At 41.4% G+C, this 24,011-nt stretch overlaps 1 protein-coding gene across 2 annotated transcripts in view; it reads right to left on the bottom strand.

Moving 5' to 3' along the window:
* The window catches only part of RTN1 (reticulon 1), a 193,477-nt gene extending 169,791 nt beyond the window's left edge, over positions 1 to 23,686 (bottom strand). Inside the window, exon 1 of one of the 2 annotated variants that reach the window (XM_080671506.1) lies at positions 23,275 to 23,686. In XM_080671506.1, coding sequence (XP_080527632.1) covers positions 23,275 to 23,515 — 241 coding nt within the window. In that variant the 5' untranslated portion in view covers positions 23,516 to 23,686. Of the gene's footprint in view, positions 1 to 22,493; positions 22,639 to 23,274 lie in introns of those variants that run through there. The other variant, XM_080671505.1, reaches the window with a different exon arrangement.
* Between the last annotated feature and the right edge of the window lie 325 nt (positions 23,687 to 24,011).

Below are 24,011 nucleotides of genomic sequence, written 5' to 3'. Positions count from 1 at the left end.
GCGGGAGGGGGCATTAATTGGTTCTTTTTTGTCTTGTAAACTTAACGTTTTTCTAAGATGACCTGATTTAGTGATATTCTATAATTAAACTTTCTATCTTTTGCTTTTAAAAAATATACATATATATTTTTACTGATTTCAGAGAGAAAGGGAGAGGGTGAAAGAGAGACATAAAAACATCCATGATGAGAGAGAATTATTGATTGGTTGCCTCCCGCAAGCCCCCCACTGGGGATCGAGCTTGCAACCCGTGGATGTACCCAAATTTGACAAAATGGGTATCCAGAATAATTTCTAAACTCCCCTACTTTCAGCCTTTGGAACCCTCAGCACGCGTTGCACATCCATTTACTATGGTTCTGTCCTTCGGATTCGACTTCACTCCAGGAACGGCCCTTCCTGGTCACTGGGAGGAGACTTGGACTCAGCAGATTTTTACTGACAGAATAGCGGTTGTTCGTGAGCTCTCCGAAGCACTGTCTCCATTTTCTCACCTTAAAATAACTGCACTGATGGACTTCGGAAGGTTGTTGAGAGGCTTGCATACACCGGAAACCACCCCCGCTCTCTGCCTTCAATTGCACGGCTTAACGGCACAGACTTTCCAGCCAGCCTGACTAGCTCTCCCTTTCTCCAGCTCCGGTGTCTTGGGCTCGGCGTACCCTCTCTGTGCCTCGGTTACCTCACCTGCAAACCGGAAATGATAAAGTACTGCAAAATGTGGTGGCTGTAAATGTTAGTTGTGGTAATATTTGGACCCAGCAATCCCACTTCTGGGAACATAGGCAAAGAAAATACCTCCAAGAGATGTCTGCACTCCTATATTCATTGCAGCCTTATTCACAGTAGCCAAGATATGGAAACAACCACAGTGTCCATCGACAGATGAGTGAACACAAAATGTGGTGTGTATAAAGATGGGATACTATTGAGCCTTAAAAGGAAGGAAACCCTGCCATTTGTGACAACATGGATGAAGCTGGAGGACATTATGCTAAGTGAAAAAAGCCAGACACAGAAAGACAAAAACTACATGATCACACTTATATCTAAAAAAGTCAAACTCATAGAAACAGAGAGTATAAGAGGGGTTACCAGAAGCTAGGGGTTACAGGAAATGGGGAAATGTTGGTCAATGGGCACAAAGTAATAAAAATAAAGGAAAAAAGTGACATTTGAAAAGCACTTAATATGTAGTATGAGATCAGTAAATGTTGGCTATCTTAAATGTTATATTGCTTCAGTCTTTTATTTTCATAATAAATACAAATCTAAAATAGTCTTCCAATTCCGGGCTTCAAAGCATCCACCAGTATCCCTCTGTGATCCCTCTTCTATGGACTTGCTCTCTTGAGACACCTTATTAATAATATTCCACTGACTAGACAAATTTTTCAATGAGAAATAAACCAATCCTGTAGCCTCTAGAAGCCAATCTCTTTCTTTAGAAGCATTTGATGATAAATCACATGGAACTTTCACTAAGTCCTTAGCACAGATTTTTTTCCATGTCATTAATAAAGGTACTTTGCACCAGCAATGACTACATGGAGAGAACCATGGAACTAAATATCAAATATCATCAGGGCCATGGAAGTATCTGGCATTCTTAAGGGGATGTCTCTGCTCCACCTCTTCCTATATGTGACCTTAAGCAAGTTACTTACCTTTTGGGCCTGTTTTCTCATTGATCTAAAAAGTCTGGGTAATAATTCATACTTCATAAATCAGATGTAAAAATGAAATGGTTAAAAATGTTCAATGTCGATTCTAAGGAGAGTTTGATAAGTTAAGGATGTTAGATGTACAGCAACCTTTAAAAAAAATAGCTAAAATGGCCCTAACTGGTTTGGCTCAGTGGATAGAGCATCGGTCTGCAGACTGAAGGGTCGCAGGTTCGATTCTGGTCAAGGGCATGTACCTTAGTTGAGGGCACATCCCCAGTACGGGTGTATAGGAGGCAGCTCATCGATGTTTCTCGCTCATCGATGTTTCTCTCTCATCGATGTTTCTGACTCTCTATCCCTCTCCCTTCCTCTCTGTAAAAATCAATAAAATATATATTAAAAAAATAATAATAGCTAAAATGACAACAAAAGAAAATGAATATTAATATATTTCTGATTAACTCAGAGGGCAAAAACCAAAATAACAGAAGAACAAAAACCAGATGAGACCCATAAAATTTTTTAATAGATTTAAGCCCAACTATGTCAATAATGATATAAGTAACTAAACATTCTAATTAAAAAGAAGAGATCTGATTGGATAAAACAGCAAGATAGTATGCTGTCTATAAGAGACATGCTTTATAAAAACTTAAACAGATTGAAAGTTAGAGTAGACAAAGAAAAATATGCAAATAATAAGCATAAGAAAGCAAGTAGATGAGATATACTTCAAAATAAGAATAGTTTTATAATTATGCAAGAATCAATTTATCAGAAAGACATACCATTCATAAATGTGTATGCATCTAATAACAGAACTTCAAGTATATGAAGCCAAAACCGAGAAAATTAGGGGATAAACATTAAAATCCACAACCATAATTGGAGACTTAAAAATCCCTTTCAGGAATGGTTAAAATAAGTACTCAAAAATAATAAATATCTAGAACAGCCTTCCTAAACTAGAATTTTAAGCACTTAAAAATAATTTGAGAAATCATTTGATTTGAGAAATGTGTAAGAAATTTAAGCACCTAAAAATTATTTGAAAAAAATATTTTTTTCAATGTTCCCAACGATGGTACATAATTAGCACCATTCTAGATCCATAAAATAAATTCATTAGGCACTATTGCTTGATTATCTGCACAACCCTAGTTACAAAGAGTTACTAAAGAAGATATGAAAAATACTATTAACCTGATTTAATTGGAAGTTACAAAACTTTTACTCCTAAAAATGGATTTGGATGTTAGTTACAAGGTTTTATACACTTTCAAAAACTTATCAACCTATACATTTAAAATGAGTGCATTTTGTCATTTGTAAATTATACCTTGATACATTTCAGTGAAAAAGAAAACCACTAGAAGATTCCACTACACAACTACTAGAATGTCTAAAATTAAGGAATATGACAATAAGTAGTGCTGGTGAGGGTGTGGAACAACGAAAACTTTAATATATTGTTGATAGGAGTGCAGAGTGATACAACTGCTTTAGAAAACTTTTAGGAGTTTCTAATAAAACTAAGTATATGCCTACCCTATGCCTTCCCATTATACTCCTAGGTACATAATCAGGTGAAATAGTTCCACATGCCCACAAAATAGTATGTTCAAAAATTTTCATAGCTTTATTCATAATAGCCAAAAATCAGGGTAGAACCCAAATGTCCAAGAACAAGTGAATGAATAAACAAATTGTATTATATTCATATTGTAGAATATTGCACAGTAATACACAAAAAATAAATTCTCAATTCATATATAACATGAATGATTCCCAAAAGCATCTTAGCAAGCAAAAAACAAACAAAAAAAGCCAGATACAAAGTCATTCCCTTTGTATATGTTTGAAGACAGGCAAAATTGTTCTGTGGTGATAGAAGCTAGAATAATGTTTGACTCTGGGAATGGGGGATTGACCGGAGAAGTGGTATGAATGAAGCCTTCTTGGATGATGGAAATGTTCTTCTTTTATCTGGGTGATGGTTACATCGATGTGTACTCACTGAGCTTTAAGAATAAGATCTGTTTACTTTTCTGTATGTAAATTACATCTCAGTATTTTTAAAAGATTACATAATATAATTAGGTTAAATCACAGATCAATTTGACACGTGGATGATGTTTAATAAATTATAGCTATTGTTGTTATTTTATCTTAAATACCTGTTAGTAACATCTGCTAAACATATGTAACTGTTCACTTCGAAAGATAAAACTAAAACAGAAAAAGGAAGGCATGTGTGATTTGAGAAGGGAATCTGTGAGTGCAAAACACTGGAAGAAATGCAAAACTTGTAGAGCCTGTGTCCTTTAAATCGGTAAATTTCATAAAATGTTTGTAAGTTATATAGCCATTGGAGTTTTGTCACTAGTGTCATTTGTTTTCAAGTCTTCCATTTAGAAAGCAACAATTATAGCATAGTGCTTTTTTACAAACATTTTAAAGGCACTAGGAAAAAAGAGATTTATTTTAAGAAAATAAATGGGTTAAGATTTAGGTCGAAATCCCAAAATGATTTGTGTTTGTCCTTAATTTGCTCCAGGAAAAGGGCTGCTTTGAGAATCTCAGCATCCTCTTGGGACCCCCTTGCTCCCTGCCTCTTTGCAAGAATACAGGCTGGGTTAGCAATGGAGCGGTGAGACCTGCAGGGGCAAAAGAACAGGAAAAGTGTGTGGGTATTCTTAGAGGCACAATACCTAGGCCTTACTTATAAACAGAACTTCATGGATGGAGGGGACATAAAAAGTAGATTGTAATAGTGGTCTTACTCTTCACATGAGAAGAAAAAGAAGAGTGAGATTATTATGTAGAAAAAGTGCTTTAAAACGGGAAATACAAAAGTAAAATAGGCAACATGCAGTGAAGCAGCATATGATGCCTTCTAAATGGAGTACCTGGATATTTTAGGGCCTCGATTTTTTTTATTCTAGATGTCTTATTTTCTCCCCTGTACTCCACCAAAGAAAACTAGCCATACATTCATTTATTCTTTCTTTCAATAAATATGTTTTGAACACTCTCATATGCCAAGCATTGTTCTAAGCCATGAACACACAATAGTGAGGCTCAAACAAAGCCTTCAGGGAACATATTTCCAGATATGAGAAATGAACCAGGTATTCACAAGTGAGTTGTCATCCCCGGGTGTCTGAAGAGAGTTGCTGATACAATCCTTGGTTGCCTCACCATGTAATAAAAAAAAAATTGGAAGTAAGTGAAGGTCAAATGTCTGTTCTTGGAGAAATGACAACACTGAATGTGGAATGGGACAGAAATGTTAACGGAGTGGAGCACGGGTAGGGGACCTCTTGAATTTGCAAACAGAGCAATCAAGTTCTTACACTAAATCCTGGGGAAGGGGCGGGGTGGTATCGCTAATGTAAAGGGGAGGGGAGGTTCCAACAATTTCACTTAGTATTTATGGATGCTAAATAATTACATTATAAATATGCAATTGTGCAATCAATCTAAGTTCAATCAGTAGAACTAGTTCATACTTGTCTATATCATAAAGAGCTAATGAAGTAAAAATCTATTACCAGAGTAAAAACTTAATCACCTGATACATGAACTTGACATTATAGATTCCCTGCATCAATTAAAAATTCAAAGGGTTCATACTCTGCATTTCTTGTTCAGTGTTTATAAAAGCACTAGCTTTGTGATTCCTAATGGTTTCTCTACATCTGTATAATCAATACTGTGGATTACCACTGCCTTAAAAACAAGATCAGCGGAATATGATTTTAATATTAATATATTACATTTGCAATGCAGTGCTATTATCTTTGAAAGTGTTTTACATTCATTCTCTCTTCCTGTATCTGCATTCTACTTAACAGCATCACTATGCATCTGCATGTCCAAGCCAGAAACTGAAATAATTCTTGTCTATTTCATTTCCAAGTTCTATCCACTGTACTTCATAAAAACTTCTCCATCCCAGCCCCTCTCGCTCTCCATCACCATAGTTTTGGCCTCACCTTGTCTTATGGGACTGCTGTAGAGGCCTCTTAACTTACCTCCCCCACCCTTCGCCATGCTCCCACCACTCGAACCTTCCATATTGCCAGTGCTTCTTAACACAAATTTGAGAGAGCATCTATTTCACCGAAAAAAACCTGAAATGACTCTTTATTGTCAACAGAGAATAAAAGCTAAAGTTCTTATATGCCATCCAACAGCTTTAGGTCGTTCACAGTACAGTCCCTATCCACTATTTCACTCTCCTTTCCCTTTCCCCAGGAGGATGTAGACCCACATAAAACCACTTGTCATTTTCCCATCATTAAACTCTATTCATTTGCACTCACTGTACCCTCTCCCTAGAAGATTCTCCCCCACAATTTTCTAGCATATGATATCTTTGAAGGCCCCAATAAAGAAGTTATTTCAGGTAGCTCATGGACAATTCTAGAGGACATACTAGAGGAGAAAAGAACTTTCCAGCATCATACCTAACTACACTATAGTAGATTAGGAACAGCAGTAGTCGGAACTATAAACATACAGTTGAAGAAGGCTCTTGATTTAAAAATATGAACTTGGAGCAATTACTATATATATATATATATATATATATATATATATATATATATATATATATATGAAGTCTCTGTAACAACCTTGATGTCTGTAAGACACCAGCCAAGAATGGGTCATTATGGGCCATGAACCAGGTTGGATATAAAAGAAGGTCAGTAATGTTGCATAATGAGGATGATGGAAGAAAAGAAGCAGGACCAGAACCATGATATCTCCCCTACCCCTTCCTGGCTACAGGCTCACTAGTGCTTTTGTGAGGAAGGAGAAGCAACAGCATTATTTAAAGGATAAATCCTGACCCAATTTTGCTTCTCTTCCTTCTCATTTTCCACCCTTAGCAGATATCACTCATTAATCCCATAATTTTTCTCATCTCAGCACACATCTCGAGTTGGTGCACACTCATAAATATGTACGCACACGCACACGCACACACATGCACACTCATCTGCTACTTGTTCCTGAGGTTCTCAGTACTCACCCAAGAGCACTACTGCTAGTGTCTCATATATTTTCATCCAAGTAAGCATAATAGAAAAGGAAGAGTGAGTGTGCATCCTAAGGACCTGTGGATATAGCCCTGACTGTATAATGCAGGAAATTTATTAAAAGTCTCATATTTAAAAACTTCATGTGAATTTACTCCTTAATGCATCCAATTTACTTTGTAATAAAAAAAATAGTGTTTTAAAAGGCTTACTATAGGAGAAAATTGACTTTGACTAGAATGGCTTTGAGTGCCCTTGGTCCTTAGCCAGGTGTCTCCATCCCTATTTGAGATTCACAGTCTGTCCGATTCTGAAAGCCATATGCATTCTCAGACAAGCAGTCACTTTGAGGAGACTACTTTTGCTTATGAAGTCTTAAAGACAAATTCAAATCAAGAGCTATGTATCACTTTGCCACCATTCTAGGAACCCAAATCCCCTGTTAAGCCCCATTTCACTGGAGCCTCTTTCATCTTAAGTAATTGCTCAGATTTCAAAAGGCTAGAATTGAATTGAAAAGACTGATACCTTGCTTTCCACAAACTAATGACAGATTAATTGGCCATATCATTTCTACTATTAATAGAAAATGAAGCTCTAACTTGTAATGGTCACACCTCAATCAGCATCCCTTTTTTGGGGGCAGAGCTGCCAGGTAAGCCACCAGGTGCTAAGAAGGAGGAACTGTTAATGGCAATTGTGTCAAACTAATCTCAGAGCAAACTACTGCATTTTATTATGTAAATTCTCAGGATAATTGAATGCCTTATCAAGGACATCCATCCAATTAATTTTTAAATATTAACAGAATTAATTTATCATCAGATAGGTTTAATCATAACTGCCTAGAATTGTTTTTTATTTTTTAAGTTAGCACTCTAGAGTATTTTTAAAAGTTCAAAGTGGTTTGACATTTGAAAAATGTTTGCTGCTATTCTTATACAAATGGAAGCAATAATTTACATTGCAATTGATTTAATATTGGTCACATGAGTTATACATAAAAGAGTCAAGTCCTACTTCTAAAATCTTTGAACAGTCATTGATTCACAAACTATTCTGTGAATAGTTTTATCAAATGTGTCATAATCCCAATATGGTATATAAGATCTTTTTATGTAATCAAAGAAAAAAAAGGAAATCATCAAATGATGAAATTCTGACACTGATTTGACCCTCTGCTATGGATTATAGAGACTATTGGAGACACAACATCTACTTCAGGAGACAGTCTATAGAGGGAGAAAGAAACATTAATGCACTCGGTACAATATGAACAAGGACATATAAGAAAATCATCATTGGTGAAAGAATAGGAAGGACCCCAAATTCTTAGCTATTTTGTTTTGTTGTTGTTAATCCTTACCCAAGGATATTTTTCCATTGATTTTTAGAGAGAGTGGAAGAGCGGGGAAGAGACAGAAAAGAAACATCGATGTGAGAGAGACACATTGGTTGGTTGCTTCCCACACACGCCTTGACCCTGGCCAGGAATCGAGCCTGCAACAGAGGTACATGCCCTTGACTGGAATTGAACCCAAGACCCTTCAGTCTGAGGGCCAACATTATCCACTGAGCCAAACTGGCTAGGACTTAGCTGACTATTTTAATAGGACCCTAAGAAGACTGTGGTTTTAATAAACATTCTTAAAAATGCACCTGTGTTACAAGCTAGGCCTTGACCTCCAACATCTGGTCCCTCGTCTTGATCAACCTAGTGGGAACTCAATGGAAGACTCCTTTCCATGTCTAGTTTATGTTGTGGCTGGAAACAAATAAACAGGATCATGAAAATGAGCTGTCACAACTACTCCGATTAACCAAATGATAGTGCAGTCTCTGCCACATATTCAATAGACCACAGGATCCTAAAGATAATTTTAAAAGGTATATAAAATGTTTAACACAGTGCCTGGCTGCCTGTCACTAGGGGCTGAATAAATGTTAACTTCTTTCACTTTTATCTACTTCCTCTCTTTGTCTTAACTATCTCCATTCCCCAATCAAAACGTAGAGTACATTTTTATACTAGAATATGGTAAAAGAAAAAAGTTAATTCCCTGATGTTGCTCTCCAAACCACTGTATTTGTGAATCTCAATGCTAGTTGTGCAGAGGAGAAGACTTTACAAATAATCCCTTATATATGAGGGGAAACACGAGCTAAATTATTCTCCACTTAGATAAAGTTAATGTGAGTCCTTTGGAGAATCTCCTGAGAGAGGAAGAAACATTTCGGCCCACAGGCCTGACTCAGCACATTGCTTAATTTTATTCAGCCTGAGGGTGAGAAAGCTCTGGGAAGCCCTCACAGAACACCCAGAGAACAGCTCCGACCCCTGACCCCCAGGCGATTAAAACAATTGTAAAGATGTGAATTACAATTTCACAGGGAAGTAAAGCCAAGAATCCTGATCTCACTCACTGTAGATTCTAGAATTCAGGAAAACTTTGTTATCTACTTCTCTTTTTGTCTTCTTCTTCTTCTTTTTTTTTTTTTACAAATCCATTTATACTTATACTAGATGCCCGGTGCACGGATTCATGCACTGGTGGGGTCTCTCGGCCTGGCCTGCAGAGATCTGGCCAAAACCGGCTCTCCAACATCCCCCAAGGGGTTGGAGATTGCGAGAGGGTGCTTCTTGGGTGACCCACCCTGTAATCGGGCTTCCTCCTGTCTTCCCCCAATATTGTATCACTTTCTCTCTGTATCTGTCTCGCTTCTTTCATCTCACTTTACCCTAAGTTTGGCAGTAACTGATGACTTGTGGGCATTTAGCTGCAAAATGCAATTATTTAGCAAACAGGATTTACTTAGCCTGGAATCTAGTCAGCCTAGGGCAGGACCCTGCTCAATGTCAGGCTCCCGCCCAGGCCCTTCCGCCCAGGCAGAATCCTGTGGCGGCAGGAACCACCTCCTTCCCTCCCTGGAGATTGCCCGCTGGTGCTACTGTCCACCTGGAAGGAGGGAAGCTGCGGCTGGTTTCCCAGCTGAGAGTGGTAGTGAAAAAATTCACTGCCATCACTGGAAATCGATATTAAGTGGTGGGTGGGCGTGGGCGCCAGACGTCAGGGATGGAGCCAGTAGGTCCTGCATGTCTCATCATTTAGCTAATCTAGTCGAAAAGTTTCTCTAAGGGCCAGACCCACGACCTCTGCAATGGGCTAGAGACCCAGTGGGGAGCCAGATTTGAAGTGGGGAACCAATGGGCTAGAGGGGTCCCGGATTGTGAGAGGGTGGTTCTTGGGTGATGCTCCCCGGAATTGAGCTCCCTCCTCTCTGGTTCCAGGTGCGTCACCCGAGAACCACAGCTGCCAAGTCACCGCAGCTCAGCAGCTCCTGCATTGAGTGTCTGCCCCCTGGTGGTCACTGTGCATCATGGCTACCAGTAGGATGGTTGGACGGCCAGCCGGTTGACTGGTCTCTTAGGCTTTTATATACACTGAGTGGCCAGATTATTATGATCTCTGAATGCATAATAATCTTGCCACTCAGTGTGTGTGTGTGTGTGTGTGTATTTGAGGCCTGGTGCATGAATTCGTGCATGGATGGGGTCTGGCCAGCCTAGCCAGGGGGAGGGGACATGAGCGGTTGGCCGGCCTGCCTGCTGGTCGAACTCCTGGTGGAGGAGACAATTTGCATATTAGCCTTTTATTATACACTGAGTGGCCAAATTATTACGTGTTCAGAGATCATAATAATCTGGCCACTCAGTGTATATAGATTATTAATTTTGCTTCCTCAAAAGGCCTCCCTCCCTCTGGGTACTTTCCCTTAACCCTCTTTCCTCCTTTTTCATGTCTTCTTTTCATTCCCCTTTTTTTCTATTTGTGTCCATTCCTGGGGTGTTCTCCCTCCCTCACCATTCCTCCCCAGTGCCCCCTCTCCTGTCCATCTTCACCTCGCTCCTTTGTGTCTCTTCTCCTGTCTCTCCAGCTAAGTATCCTCCTAAAACTCCCTTCTCTCTCTGGAAGACAAAGCTGCATTCCATAACCTGATAGTTACCTTGTAAAACAGTTTTATTTTTCCTTATGGTGTAGTTCCATGGCAAACAGGCAGTGTAGTGCAATAGAGAAAACATGAGACTTGAGAGTCTAGGTCAGCCTTGGGCAAACTACGGCCCACGGGCCGGATCCGGCTGTTCTATCCGGTTCTCTTGCTCTCCCCTCCGCTCCTTTACTTTGAATTTATACTAGTTCACACAAACACTCCATCCATGCTTTTGTTCCGGCCCTCCAGTCCAGTTTAAGAACCCATTGTGGCCCTCGAGTCAAAAAGTTTGCCCACACCTGGTCTAGGTTCTTGTGATCCACCTATGTACCAACTTCCCCTTTTATGAACGGAAAGTTATGTTTCACAAGATATTATACAATAGAGCATATCAATCCAATTCAATATTCAAAAGACATTTTCACATGAATGATCACAGTGGAAATACAATCATTAAATGTTAAGTAGTACAGGTAACAGTTGACCTTGATGTCCCCTACCTGCAGAATGAAAGAGCTTTTATGTTACTGACCAACTGATAAAGGTTCCTTTTAAGAACTAATGTTCTTGGGAGTTATTATAATGGCTAAATAAGTACCAAGCACAGAGCAGATTACTACACTAAAAAGAAAAAAGAAAAAAGAAAAAAAAGGAAATACCAATAGCCTTGAGGGACAACCACCAATAGTTCCCTACTCCTGACACATGTTTACCTTCAAGACAGGATACTTCTGGGCCTTAATTCTCTAGAAAATACATTTCCTCTCTTTAAAAGTATTTTTTAATTCCTCAACATTATTCATACAAACGGAACCAATTCTTACTTCTTAGACTTCTGGTATGTAAACATCCAAATTATAAACAGGAACTGCTGGTCCTTTAAAAGATTATACAAGTTCTGGGAAATACTACTAGGTGTTTGTTCTTTCCCACACTTCTGGTAAAATAAAATAGAAGCACTTCTCTAATGCCATGGATCCAATTTAAAAAATAACTCACACAAATTCAGTTCTGATAATGTAAACATACTGGGTTGCAATTTACTCTTGTATTATTAATAACAAAAGGTTGCTAAACAGATTAATACTATGCTAAGTAGCGGCAACTCCAACGTTTCTATATATAAACTAGTGGCCCAGTGCACGAAATTCATGCACATTAAAAGGGGATTAATTAGAGGACATAATTTAATGTTGCTATTTGCCCTTTCTCTATAATAGAAGTGTCAGAGATGAAAGAAAATTAGTAAAATGTATATGAAAACCTTCCTCCTGTCAGAGTCTGGGGTGCAGCACGGGACCCAGAGTCAAGTCCCCACCCATCCACATGCACCTCAAAATCACATGAGACCCAGACCCAGCCGGCCCCCCCACATTGGGCTAGATCCAGACCTGGTCAGTCCCACCCTTGTCAAGACCTGCCAGGCAGGGGGGGTAGCCTCAGGTCCCCTGGCCCAGCGCCAGGACGGGGGATGTGGCCTGAGGTCCCCCAGCCCAGACCAGGGCGGGAGGGGTGCCTTGAGATACCCCTTCAAGCCCCTCTGGGTGGGGGGCATGGCCTGAGGTCCCCCATCAAGCCCCACTGGCAGGGGGGTGCAGCCTCAGGGGTAGGGCCTGAGTTCCCCCGACCCAGCACTGGGGGTGCACCTTGAGGTCCCCTGTCAAGCCCTGCCAGGTGGGAGGCATAGCCTGAGGTCCCTGCTGATTGCTCGTTAAGGCTCCTTATGGGAATTTGGCCTCAGCTGTGGGTGCAGCCATCTTTGTGATGAAGTGATGGTCAATTAGCATATTCCCTCTTTATGAGATTATTAGATGGGCTTAGAAGCCAGTCTGGTTGGAATAGAAGCCAGTGGACTTACTTTGAAACTGCCTTTGCATAGGAAGCCCTCTCTTTACTTTGATGATGTGTTTATACATAAATCAAAGTAGTATAGATTTTTAAAAATTATAGTATGCACACTTTCACATAAAATTGAAAAAAAATTAATTGTCCACATCAGGTGTTATTTATTTATTTATTTATTTATTTATTTATTTACTGTGGCTCTAGATGGCTGATAGGGATTACAGGGAGAATTCACATCTTCCCCACCCCAAGCATCTCTGGATAATAACAGATGTTGCCTAAAGTAACAACTGGTTCCAAAAATTTTAGCAATGACTAAAGTGTACACAGAAATGTAGAGTGAATAGACACATCACTTCTCTGGACACTAAAAGTTCTCAAAAACCCACCATTTAACTCTTCCCACAGAGTTGAGGCTAGCTACTGGCCATTGGAAAAGCTAAGACTGGGATCCGATATATGTCTCCAAGTCCATACACATTCTCCCACTTCACGATAGCCAGTTTGGAAGAAGCTTGGCTCCGAAACACTTTGAGGACCAAAAATTCCATTACAGTATATTCTTGAAACTAACAAAATAGCATTTATAGAATGTAGACTCTTTCCTCAATTTAGACTTTTCTTCCTCATAGTAGGACTATATTGTTATTTTGCTGCATTTATTTTTATATCCTGGTTATGTATTTAAGCGTCACCTACTGTGTGTATGCAAACACACACATAGAATAAATACTTAATATTGTTAAATAAACAAATGAATGACTCAGTGAGATTTTATTGAACCATAAAACTATCATCCCTGTGTAAACAGCAGAGAGTAGCTGGAATTATTGATTTCTAAGAAATAGAAAATTATTTAATTCTTCCATCCATGAAAAGCCTCTGAAAAATCCCAGAATTTGTGTAAAAAAATGGTGTTTGTAAGTGCATTTTCCTAGGCAGAGATTCCAAAGCTTTCATCCATTTCTCTAATGGGGGTCTGTGATCCTGAAAAGATAAAAAATTACTAGTCTAATAAATTCTATTATATCCCTTATGTCATATAAATGACCAGCCAAACTATGCTGGTCTACTTATGAAAGACTTAACCTACAGAGCTATATACTAGTCTGCAGATATGTAACATACCTCCAGTGACAAGAAACTCACCACCATGAGGCAGTCCAGACTACTTTCATATTTTGCAGCTTAGCTTCTGATTGACCACAGCTCCACCCTCCAGAGTCACACAGAACATATCCAGCCCCTATGCCACTTGACAGCCCTTCATTTATTTTTATTTAGACAGCTGTCATGACCCTTCCTATCTTCTCTTACACAGGCTGTAAATCCTCAGTGCTTTCAACCATCTGCACCCTGGAGCTCTCCGTGCATTCAGGACTCTGCCCAACCCAACGTGGCGGACCCTCCCAGAGCCAAGTGCAACTCTAACATCCTCATTCTGTGAAACAGACTAACAGCTCATCACCTGAGGGCAGTTGGTTCTCCCAAAAACTCCTATAATTTTTTTGTGTTTTGTTTTACAGTTTCACCATGACCCTCCAATTCTGTTCATGCAGTTTGTTTGAGGATCCTATTGCAATTATCCCTGTCAAATGTCCACCTTGTAAATGTAACTGTTTCTTTCGGTTGAGGTTCCAATGGATTCTTAAGTTCTACCATTCCAACTTTTAGCTGCCATCCTTCACACAGCTTCTCTCTCTCACTTTAGTTCAGACAGGTTTCATATAGGTTACTGTCTTATAAATATGCAACTTTGGCTACACGGTTTTTGTATGTTTATCCTATGTTATAATGTCCAGAGTTTTTAGCTGCTAGAGGGAGGGATAAGGAAGCAGAAGTGTTAGTCTACTTATGAAAGACTTACCTACATAGCTATATACTAGCCTGCAGATACCTACGAGCCCACACAGTGGGAGGTGGGATGCAAGAGCTGGCTTTCACTGCCAGGCCCTCTCTGTGAGAGAGGCAGCCTCCTCCCGACTGACTTCCATGCATACCTGGGACAGCTTCCGGTGGCCATTGCTTCCACTAAGCAGGAGAATCAGAATAGACCCCATCTGCTGCCCCCTCCCTCCAGCTGGCCACACAGGCACACCTCAGCCCTGTTCCAGTCACAGATCACTCTTGAAAACATGAGGAATGGAGCAGGACATCACTCCAACTGTACTCCTCAGAGCCAAAAATATCTTCCAATGTGGATTGCCAGAACTGAATTCTCCCCACTCCCATTGCTCCTCGCTCTGCTGCCATTTCCCACTGATATTTGCTGAGGCCCCGATGATCAAGCAAGCATTTTCTATTAAACCACTGACGTAGCATGCTTTTTTCTTCATCTTTGTTCTCGTAGGCCTCTTTTGCATCTGACAGTGCTCACCGGTCTTCCAAGTATCAATATATTGCAAATATATAGTTACTAGGGGCCCAGTACACGAATTCATGCACCTTGAAAGGAACTGTGGGCCACGAGGCTGCGGTAGGCACAGGGGCGGGTCTCGGCTCATCCTCTGTGCCCCTGCCCAGCCCCTCCCTCTGTGGCCCCAGGTTCCCTGTCTGCTGGCAGCCCCACTCCCACCGCCACTGCTCCCATGTGCTGACGGCGCCGGCCCTGCTCACACCCACTGATGATGCAGAGTGACTGGGGCAGGCGCCAGCAGCAAGTGTGAGTGGCGGCTGTTGTCCCAATCAGCCCTCAGGAGCATGGGGAGGTGGAGAAGCCCTCAGGGGAGATCAGGGCCTGCAGCTGCCACTCATACCTGCTGATGGCGCCGAGTTATCGGGACCAGCGCTGGCAGTGGGTGTGAGCTGCAGCTTGGGCACCAGCAGCAGGTGCAAGCGCCAGGCGGGACTGTGGCACACGGGAGCAAAGAATTTTCAGTAACCACCAGAGGCTCACCCCGATGACAGCAACCGGCACCCTGTCTTGGTCTGGCACATCTGCTCACCTGCTCCACCATCCCGCGGCTGCCAATGCCTGCCACGTTCCACACATGCCCCCTGGTTGTCAGCACTCATCATAGCAACCGGTTGTTCAGTTGTTCCAGTTGTTGTCTATTTGCATACTAGCCTTTTATTATATAGGATTTGCAATTTGCATGTACCTCCTCGTGTTACTTCATTTCACCTTCACAACAGCTCTGTAAGACAGCCAGGACAACAGTACCATCCCTGATTTACATACGAAGAAACTGAGACATAAAGCAGACGTGCCCACATTGACATGATGCTAGGTGCCAAAGCAAATACTAGAAAAATCTGCCTTCTCAGTCAGGGTTCATTCCATGCCAGGCCATCTTGGCTTCCATGATACCATAGTGAATAGTTACTATTTGATTGCCAGTTACTCTACCTGATCTAGTCTTGCAGACGTATACTTACTACAGAACATGACGCTCAGAGAGCTGAAATAACTCGCCGAATGCCCCTCAGTTAGTAAGAACCTGGGAGATCTTGCTCTGTTGTTGGCCCTCTGTTCTTCCCATACTATACAATCGTTCAAAAACCTAATTTATTCCATGGCTGCTCTTCTAACTTTCTAAATCTATACCTTCATAATTATGTTTTCATTTCCAAAATCTATTCCTTTATCTACAATGCCAAGTGGAGATTTCCACTCACATGGCTTTCCACCATTTCAAGCCTCATGACTAAAAATGAATTCGTTATTCTCACCTCTCTAACCAGGTCCCCCTCCCATCCCTGTAGTACCAGCATTTGCCCAGACATAGCGCACAGAACTTTAGAGCTGATTCATTCCTCTCCGCATCCCCCATATACTGTCAGTCACCAAGTTCTACTCCTTCCCACAGTTACTTATCCAAAGCCCTGAAAGTGATACTACTGGGTCAGCTGTCTTTCAGCAAAATGTGCAGGTTTCAAGATATCCCCCCACCCATTGAGGTCATCTTCTATTCACTGTTTCACCAATCTTCCTTAACACAGCTTATATTATTACTTCCTCCACATATACAACTTCAGAGTGCCCATAATCCATAAACAAGGAGTCTAGAGTCTCATATGTAGCTTTCAAGCCCTCCCCCCGCCCCCCGCAACCTGCCTCCCCTTATCCGTCTGGGCAGGTTAAACCTTACTGCCTATCATTATTGCTAAACTGCCTTTCTGCTCACTTTTGCTTATCCCTAGTTTATTCACCCTTTAGGTGTAAGTCAAACTTCACCTCTTTCCAGAGACCAGGTATTCTGGAACCCATAAGATCATAAAATCCCTGCAGCACTTACAGCTTGCACCATCTATCCAAGCACCGGGCTGTTCTCTGACTCCAGTAGTTTATTTTTGCTTTATATGACAGTGAGCTTGAGAGAAATGGAGGAAAGGGGGTATAGCTCACGCTCCTCTGTTCCCACAACTACTAGCAAAACTGCCGAGCATACGGAGGAGGTTCAATAAGTCGCTGCATCTTAAAGTTTTAGCATGCATTTGTCAGGCTTGTTTCCCCTGGTTGAGGTCTGGGGTCACCTCATGGGATCTTGAAGCAGGCAGGCTATAGACCATATTTGGAGAAGCCTTGATTTTCCATGATCAGTTGAAAAAGTCATGCCAAAGGTAGACAAGACATTGGTGTTTATTCTTATGCTCGTCAATAGATCAGCAATAACTTGAATACACACAATTTTCTGTTGTCTAAGATTTGTTGTTTTTTAAAAAAAGATTTGTTATGCATAAAACAAAATTCCAGGTATTTTGAAGGACATGAGATAATGATTCCTCACACTCCAGAAGCAAAAAGTTGGTCTATAACTGGTTTTATAATAATCTCATGCAGTAGATGAATTTGAAAATCCATTTGTAGATTGGATACTAAAGTTAGAATGCAGAATTGTTCCAGTTAAAATGTAATTCATTAGGCAACCCAGCAAATATGATTTTACAATGAATAATCTGACATAAATATACAGATAGTGAGGCAGAGAAGTAAAGAGAGATTCACATGATGCTTTTAGCTTTACAGAATTGTTTAATGAATTTCCAAAACATTTTAGAATACGTTGAATATTTATGGAATTAAATACAGTAGAAAAAAATGAAAACGATAGTTCAGGAAAAAGAATAAAAGAGATGCTTGCAGATATGTTTCACATTTAGGTTAATAACCCACAATGGATAAAATTGTGCAGTTCTTAAGAAACAAATATGTTACATTATGGAGTTTTTTCAACAGTGGAGAACTAGAAAGAATTTAAAGAAGGCCATGATTTTGTAGAGTGCATTTTAGGTAGTCAGTTTGAAATTAACTATGGTTTTTACAATGTACAGCTATTTCTGATTTCATTAGTGTGCTGACCACTTTTGAGAAATATGCCCATGTTAACAACCACAATGTAAAGTTAGGGTATTGTTATATTTTAGGAAGATATAAAGATCTTGGTGTAACTAACATCTTTCTTTCTAAATTTCCCCTAATAAACTGCAACTTCGCTTTTACTTGAGTACCAGTAACTGGGAGACAACCTATCACTTTTCTGGGAGGTCCTAATTATTACAACTTCCTCCTTCATTACACAGAAATCTGCTCCTCTGACTTACCCTCCAGTCCCAACTCTGCCCTGCAGAATCATCCAAAGCAAGTCTTTCTTTGCTTCATTCGAGTTTTTCTAGTATTTGAACTTAACTTTCAGATCTCCTTTAATTCTTCTTTTCTTCTGGCTAAAAATTCTTAATTTCTTCAGCCATTTCTCAAGTGGCATTTTCTCTAGAAGCCTCACCAATCTAGTCACTCTGCCCTCACCATTTTATAGCTCACTAACATCTCACGAAGTATGGCTCACATCATTTAGTACAAGACTTTGATGTTGACCTGCCTAGAACAGAATCTAGGGAAACTGCCTCATCTAATGTGCACCCAAGACTTTCTATTAATACTACCTAAAATTGCATAAGCTATTTTAGTAATTGCACCATAGCACTAGCTCATATTTAGTTAATTACAACCCTCAAAGTTCCCATCCCCCACAATAAACTATTTTAAGTAGTGTCTCCTATGTTCTGTACATATGAAATAGAGACTGTAGGACCTATAGTTGGGACTTTACATTTATAATTTTACAGGCAACTATTTGTCCCTCCCCTCTAAAAATCCCTAGCTTTTAAGCCCAGGCAGCCCTGTCCTTTCCTGAAGATATCAGGCCCTGGTTCACTGTCACTCTCCAATCTCTTCTATGGTTCTGTGTCATATCAGTAATCATAGAAGCGATTATTTCACTCCTGGCCTTGCCATTTTTCGGACTCGACTCCTCCAATGACCTTGTCCTCCACTCCATCTCAGTCTCCCACTCCCCTCAATAACTGTATCCCCTTCTTATCCTGTCTCAAACACCCATTCTTTCACTGCCCTCTATACTTTACAGTGCCTTTTCCAAAGCTCCCTTAGTCAATAATTTATTTTAACTTTAAAAGAAAAGCACAGCTAACTAATCCAGAGATCGCTGAGTAATATTCAGCCACAGCTATTTTTATGAAAATAATTAGATAGATACTAGTAGATAGATATAGATAGATAGATTTTATTCCCCCCTCGCCCCCCAGCTATATTATCTGAGCAATCTGTGCTCATTAGATTATTTCAATGCCCTTCTAGTCTAGCTTCCAGCAATTACTTGAGAATGAGGACAATAAAAAGTGACACAAAAGCAACTGTTTAACTAAACTAAATACTAATATGAAACAGAAAGATGCACATGTTCTAGGAAACCACAACCTGTGTTTAGCAGATTCTTACCCAAAGGAGGCATTCAATAAATGTTGACTAAATTGAATTGATAATAAAAACTTTCCATAATCTGTGCTATCCAGGATGGACCATATATTGAGCAAGATAATCTACAACTCTTCTCTAAGCCCTCAGAATAAGAAGTACATGGACAGCCTAGAAAAAAGAAAGGGGCAGGAAGGCCTAGAGTATATTTGAGGAGCAATAAGCAGGATGAGTTTCCTGGAACAGTAAATTCATGAAGAGAAAATGATGCTGAAAGCCTTGACAAAATGTTATCTATGTATTTTAGGGTATGTGACTGTTTCTACAATTTAATATAACCTAATTTCAATTCCCTATGTGAAAGGATATATAGTGTACTTACTGCTAGAAATGTTATTTATTATATCCAGAGGGTATATCCAGAGAAATAAAGTGCATTAGAAACTCTTTTATTCTTCTTATATGGTCTGTAATATGTTCTAAAAGCAAATGAAGTGTTCCTTCCCATTTCAATAGAACTGGTGTTTTCTCAAAAGATGAAAGAAGACAGAAGACTGAGATTATACCTTCTGAAAATGATTACTGGGAATGACTCCAAATAAAACTGTACACATGTCTATCAAATACACCCACAAATGAAGACAGTTAATCCAACCTCCACACGAATTTTAGATTATTGTTAATGTGTATTGTACAGTGTATTATATTAAATGATATAAACACAGATATATAATCATTCTGAAAGCTATTCAAATGATTATAGACTAAGAATAGTTTTTCTAATAGATTATCACAGTCAGCATTTGAAAAATATAAATTTATGAGCACTGTGGTCCAAGTAGAAGGTAAATTGGGAAAACCTATTTTTTACCAATCATCTAGAAATTTATCAGTCACATTATCTATAATTCAATATTACTGAAACAAATCTTACTGGACTGATTTCTCTACACCATTCACCACTTTGTTCTTTATTTTGCCCTCCAAGCATGAAGCAGTCAATGAGTTAATTTCCAAATCAGCCAAGGAGTTAACTTCTTACCACTGCATTTTGATCAAATGGTCTATTTTAAATTCTCCCTTTAAACAAAGAGCCATTCTTCTATCCTTGTGTTATTGTATGCTCCTCTTGAATAGTTTCCAGGAATAACAGATCATGAAAAAAGAAACAAAAAAAACACCAGTTGCTCTTAACATCCTTTGTATAAAGTTATTAGATGATGGCACTGATTCCTGATTAACAACTCCAACATGCTGTAGCCTACACGTGGTATATTAAAACTTGCCTTGGCAACAGACATCATTTTGCATGCCCATTATAAATTTTAAACATGAAAAATTAAAGCAAGTGTTACTTTTCATTAAGAATGTTGAACCACAAAAGGGACAGAAGCAATAAGACTACCTAAAAATAGGAAAACTGATGGGAGTGTCACAGTGTGGCTTTAATGATGTTTAAACACGTATTCATTTTAGGACACTACTGAAAAGTATTTTTGGAAATGTTTCTTTAAGAACTTTAATTACCATTAATGTGTAAAAATAAATGATAGAATCTCTGTCCAGATGGCATGATTGGTAGTGTTTTTCAGAAGAAGAAAAAAAAGTTTTTAAAACATCAATACCTGTCTTACATTGTATAATTCCATCTGAAAAAGAAACAAAATCTATTTACAGTGCATCAGGACAAAATCTAACTTACTTCTTAGTTTGATCTGAGTCCCAAAGAGCACCATTCTCTTAAAAAGGTAAATCCTCTGGATTTTATGTCTGATAACGTTAAAGATACACCTGCTGACTTTGCTTAGAGCAATAGAACTGCCAAAATAACAGACAAGAAAGCTGGCCCAGATTCTATTTGCATTTTTCAAGATCTAGTTATTTACTTAGGTATCATGTTTGGCATCTGAGTCTCTTACAACAGTCCATGCAGTCTACCAAATAAGAAACATACATTAAACAATAGACAGTTATATGAGAAATTCCTTCAGAAATAACAAACTAAAAAATTCTATATAAATATGTGCTATAAAATTTTATTTCTATAAAATAAGTGCCCCTGTTCCCTCCCATCATTTTCCTCCCATCCAGACTTCACATCATGTTTGATTTTATTAGTGTATTTGTTGCCTAGGATAGGAAACCCCTATGACAGCTAACTAAGTACAGTATTTCTACAATAATAATGATGATGATGGTGTTGAAAATTGCAAATGCCTGCTTTGTGACAGCAGATGTTCTAAACATTGTATACACAGCAACTCATTTTAGTGAACAGTATGATACTGAACTCTGGGCACTTGGCTTCCTTTCCCTAATTCACCCGACCTGGTGACACTAATGGGAGGTAGGCCATGGCTATAAAGGAAGAATTTACTTTGATGATGGTGGATAAAGGTTCTGAACCATGAGCTACCCTCATCAAAGAATGGTAGTGGTAATCCAACAAAAAAGGTACCTTTATTTACCTACTATCGTTTGCCATCTTATTTTGCAATTATAAAGAGTTTTGTTTTCACTTTACTTACACGAACAAGTTGAAAGACAGGCTAGGCAGCCATCTTAGTCTTATCCTCTCCCCTGACCTCCCCCCCCCCCCGCCCCATCGCACCCCCAACTTCTCATAGAATAATTAACATAGGACAAGTGGGTTTTTCAGATTTAAGTCTTTCTTTTTTTTTTGCTTGTAAGATGGTCGCTTTTCCTCTTCCCTTCAGCATGTTGCCATTTTATTCAACGCATTCCCCAAGCCTCCTTCTCTCAGCTCAAATCTTGTGCTGGAGCAGAGTTAAAGCTGCCTAAGGCCACGCCAGGCGGCCCGTAAGAGGTGGTGGCTTAAGAAAGGGGTTCCCCTAAATCAGCTGCCCAGAGTGTGAAGGCCAGTCCCGCTGCCTTTCCCCTCCGCTGGGAGCGCCCACCACCCCAAGCCTGGGAAAGCGACATTTCCAAAACTATGCACTCCCATTCCACCACAACAAAGCTTCTTCAGGGCACACACACAGCACCCTCTACCCCAGTCCCTAGAAAAACAGCACTACCAGGCCGGCGGCTCCTCCCGGACCATGCCTCCCGCAGCCCTTGGCAGGATGTCTCAGACCCCCTGGTCCCCTGTGGGCACGCGCGCTCTGGTTCGGAAGCTGGGGAGTCACGCCACCGGAGGCTGAACCCAGGGCAATTTTCAAAAGCCGGGGAGAGTCCAGACTGCTGGAAAGCTGAACCTCGCCCACTCACCACCCGGGTCTGGTACCACCACAGCCAGGCCGGCCACTTGAAGGGTTGCAAGTTTCAGTGCTCCCTGCAAGAGCCAGGGTTCCATGCATCCGGGCAGCTGGGAAGGAAAGGCAACCCCAGCCCTGTGGCAACGCCGTCCCTCCTGAATTAGATATACACACCCAGGGATTTCTGTTTCCGGCCCGGAGAGAGGGAGAAATGAAGGATGGGGGGGGGGGGGTCGCGTGAGGGAGTAGGGTGTGGCGATTGGTGGAGGGAACGGGTAAGGGCCGGTTAAAGTCACCTCTCTGCCCGGGACAGAGCCGGGTTAGGGGTAGCGGGCCTGCCTGTCGCTTTGTTGTCAGCGTCCCAGTCGCTGGGCGCACGCTGCAAACACACCCCCAAAAATCGTAGCAACCGGCCAAGAGGCCCCTAACAGCCCCCTTGGCAGAAGGAAGAAAACTTGTACACTCCAGCACCAGGTGCTGCGGTTTGCCTCTGAGGACCATTTTAAAAGTCAGAATAATGATGATCATTAAATAAAAGAATCAATAGTATTTTGTTTTCTTCCAAGTCTTTGGAAAAATGAAATTCAGGTTTTCGACCAATCCGCTAACATTTATAGCCATCTGAGACCAAGCGGGGTGTGTGTGTGGGGGCGGGGGTGGAGGGGGTGGAGGGGGTGGTTGGTGCTCAAGGTGGGGAGCGGAAGAAAGGTGCAGAGGCGCGCTGCGGGGATGGGGCAGGCTGGGGACCCGGTCCCCATCGCCATTTGCGGGGCTGCGGCGCCCGCCCACCTTACCTGTGGATGCAGTTTCCATGGCAACGGGCAGCGGCCGGGCGGGGTTCGAGCCCAGTTCCCGGGGCGCCGCTTCCCCGGCCCCCGCGCCCAGCTCCCGGCCGGACTCCCCCGCCTGCGGCGCCGGCCTCGCCCCTTTCGGCGTCACCGCTTCGTCCTCCCCTTCCTCCCGGTCCCCAAACCACTGGGACCTGGGGCCGGCCAGCGGCAGCAGCTCTTCTTGGGGATCCGGCGGCGCGGCCATGGCTGGCGATCCCGAGCGCAGCGACGGCGGCTGGGGAGATGGAAGTGCGGTGGCTGGACCCGCAGACGCTCCCTGCTGCTGCCCACGCCGGGACTCGGGGCTTGGGAGGCTGCGGTGTCCGCGCCGCCGCCACTCCGGCCGAGCTGCTGCCCGCCGCGCTCCCCGCTTCAGCTCCTCCTCCTCCCCCGCCCCCTCCTCCCGGCCCGCCGCCGCCGCCGCCTGCGCTCCTCCTCCTACTCCAGCTCCGGCGCGCTGCCGCCTTGCTATTCCCAAGCCTGTTATTACGCAGGTGAAAATGGCTTGCTTTGGCCGAGTCTTCCTTGGCACACGTCAGCCCCGGGCCTGCTAAGTGCAGGCCCTGCTTATGGACGTGCCAAATCTACTTGAATCTTAATGTCATTTGGGGAGGAATCAAAGGCGAGGACGCGCAGGTGGAAACAACCCCCTGGCTGGAGCGTGACTGATTAGGCAAGCCACCCTCCCAAGTCACAAAGTT

The sequence above is a fragment of the Plecotus auritus genome (genome assembly GCF_963455305.1).
Source record: "Plecotus auritus genome assembly, chromosome: 1".
Lineage (NCBI taxonomy): Eukaryota > Metazoa > Chordata > Mammalia > Chiroptera > Vespertilionidae > Plecotus > Plecotus auritus.
This window is presented reverse-complemented; position numbering and strand designations above follow the sequence as displayed.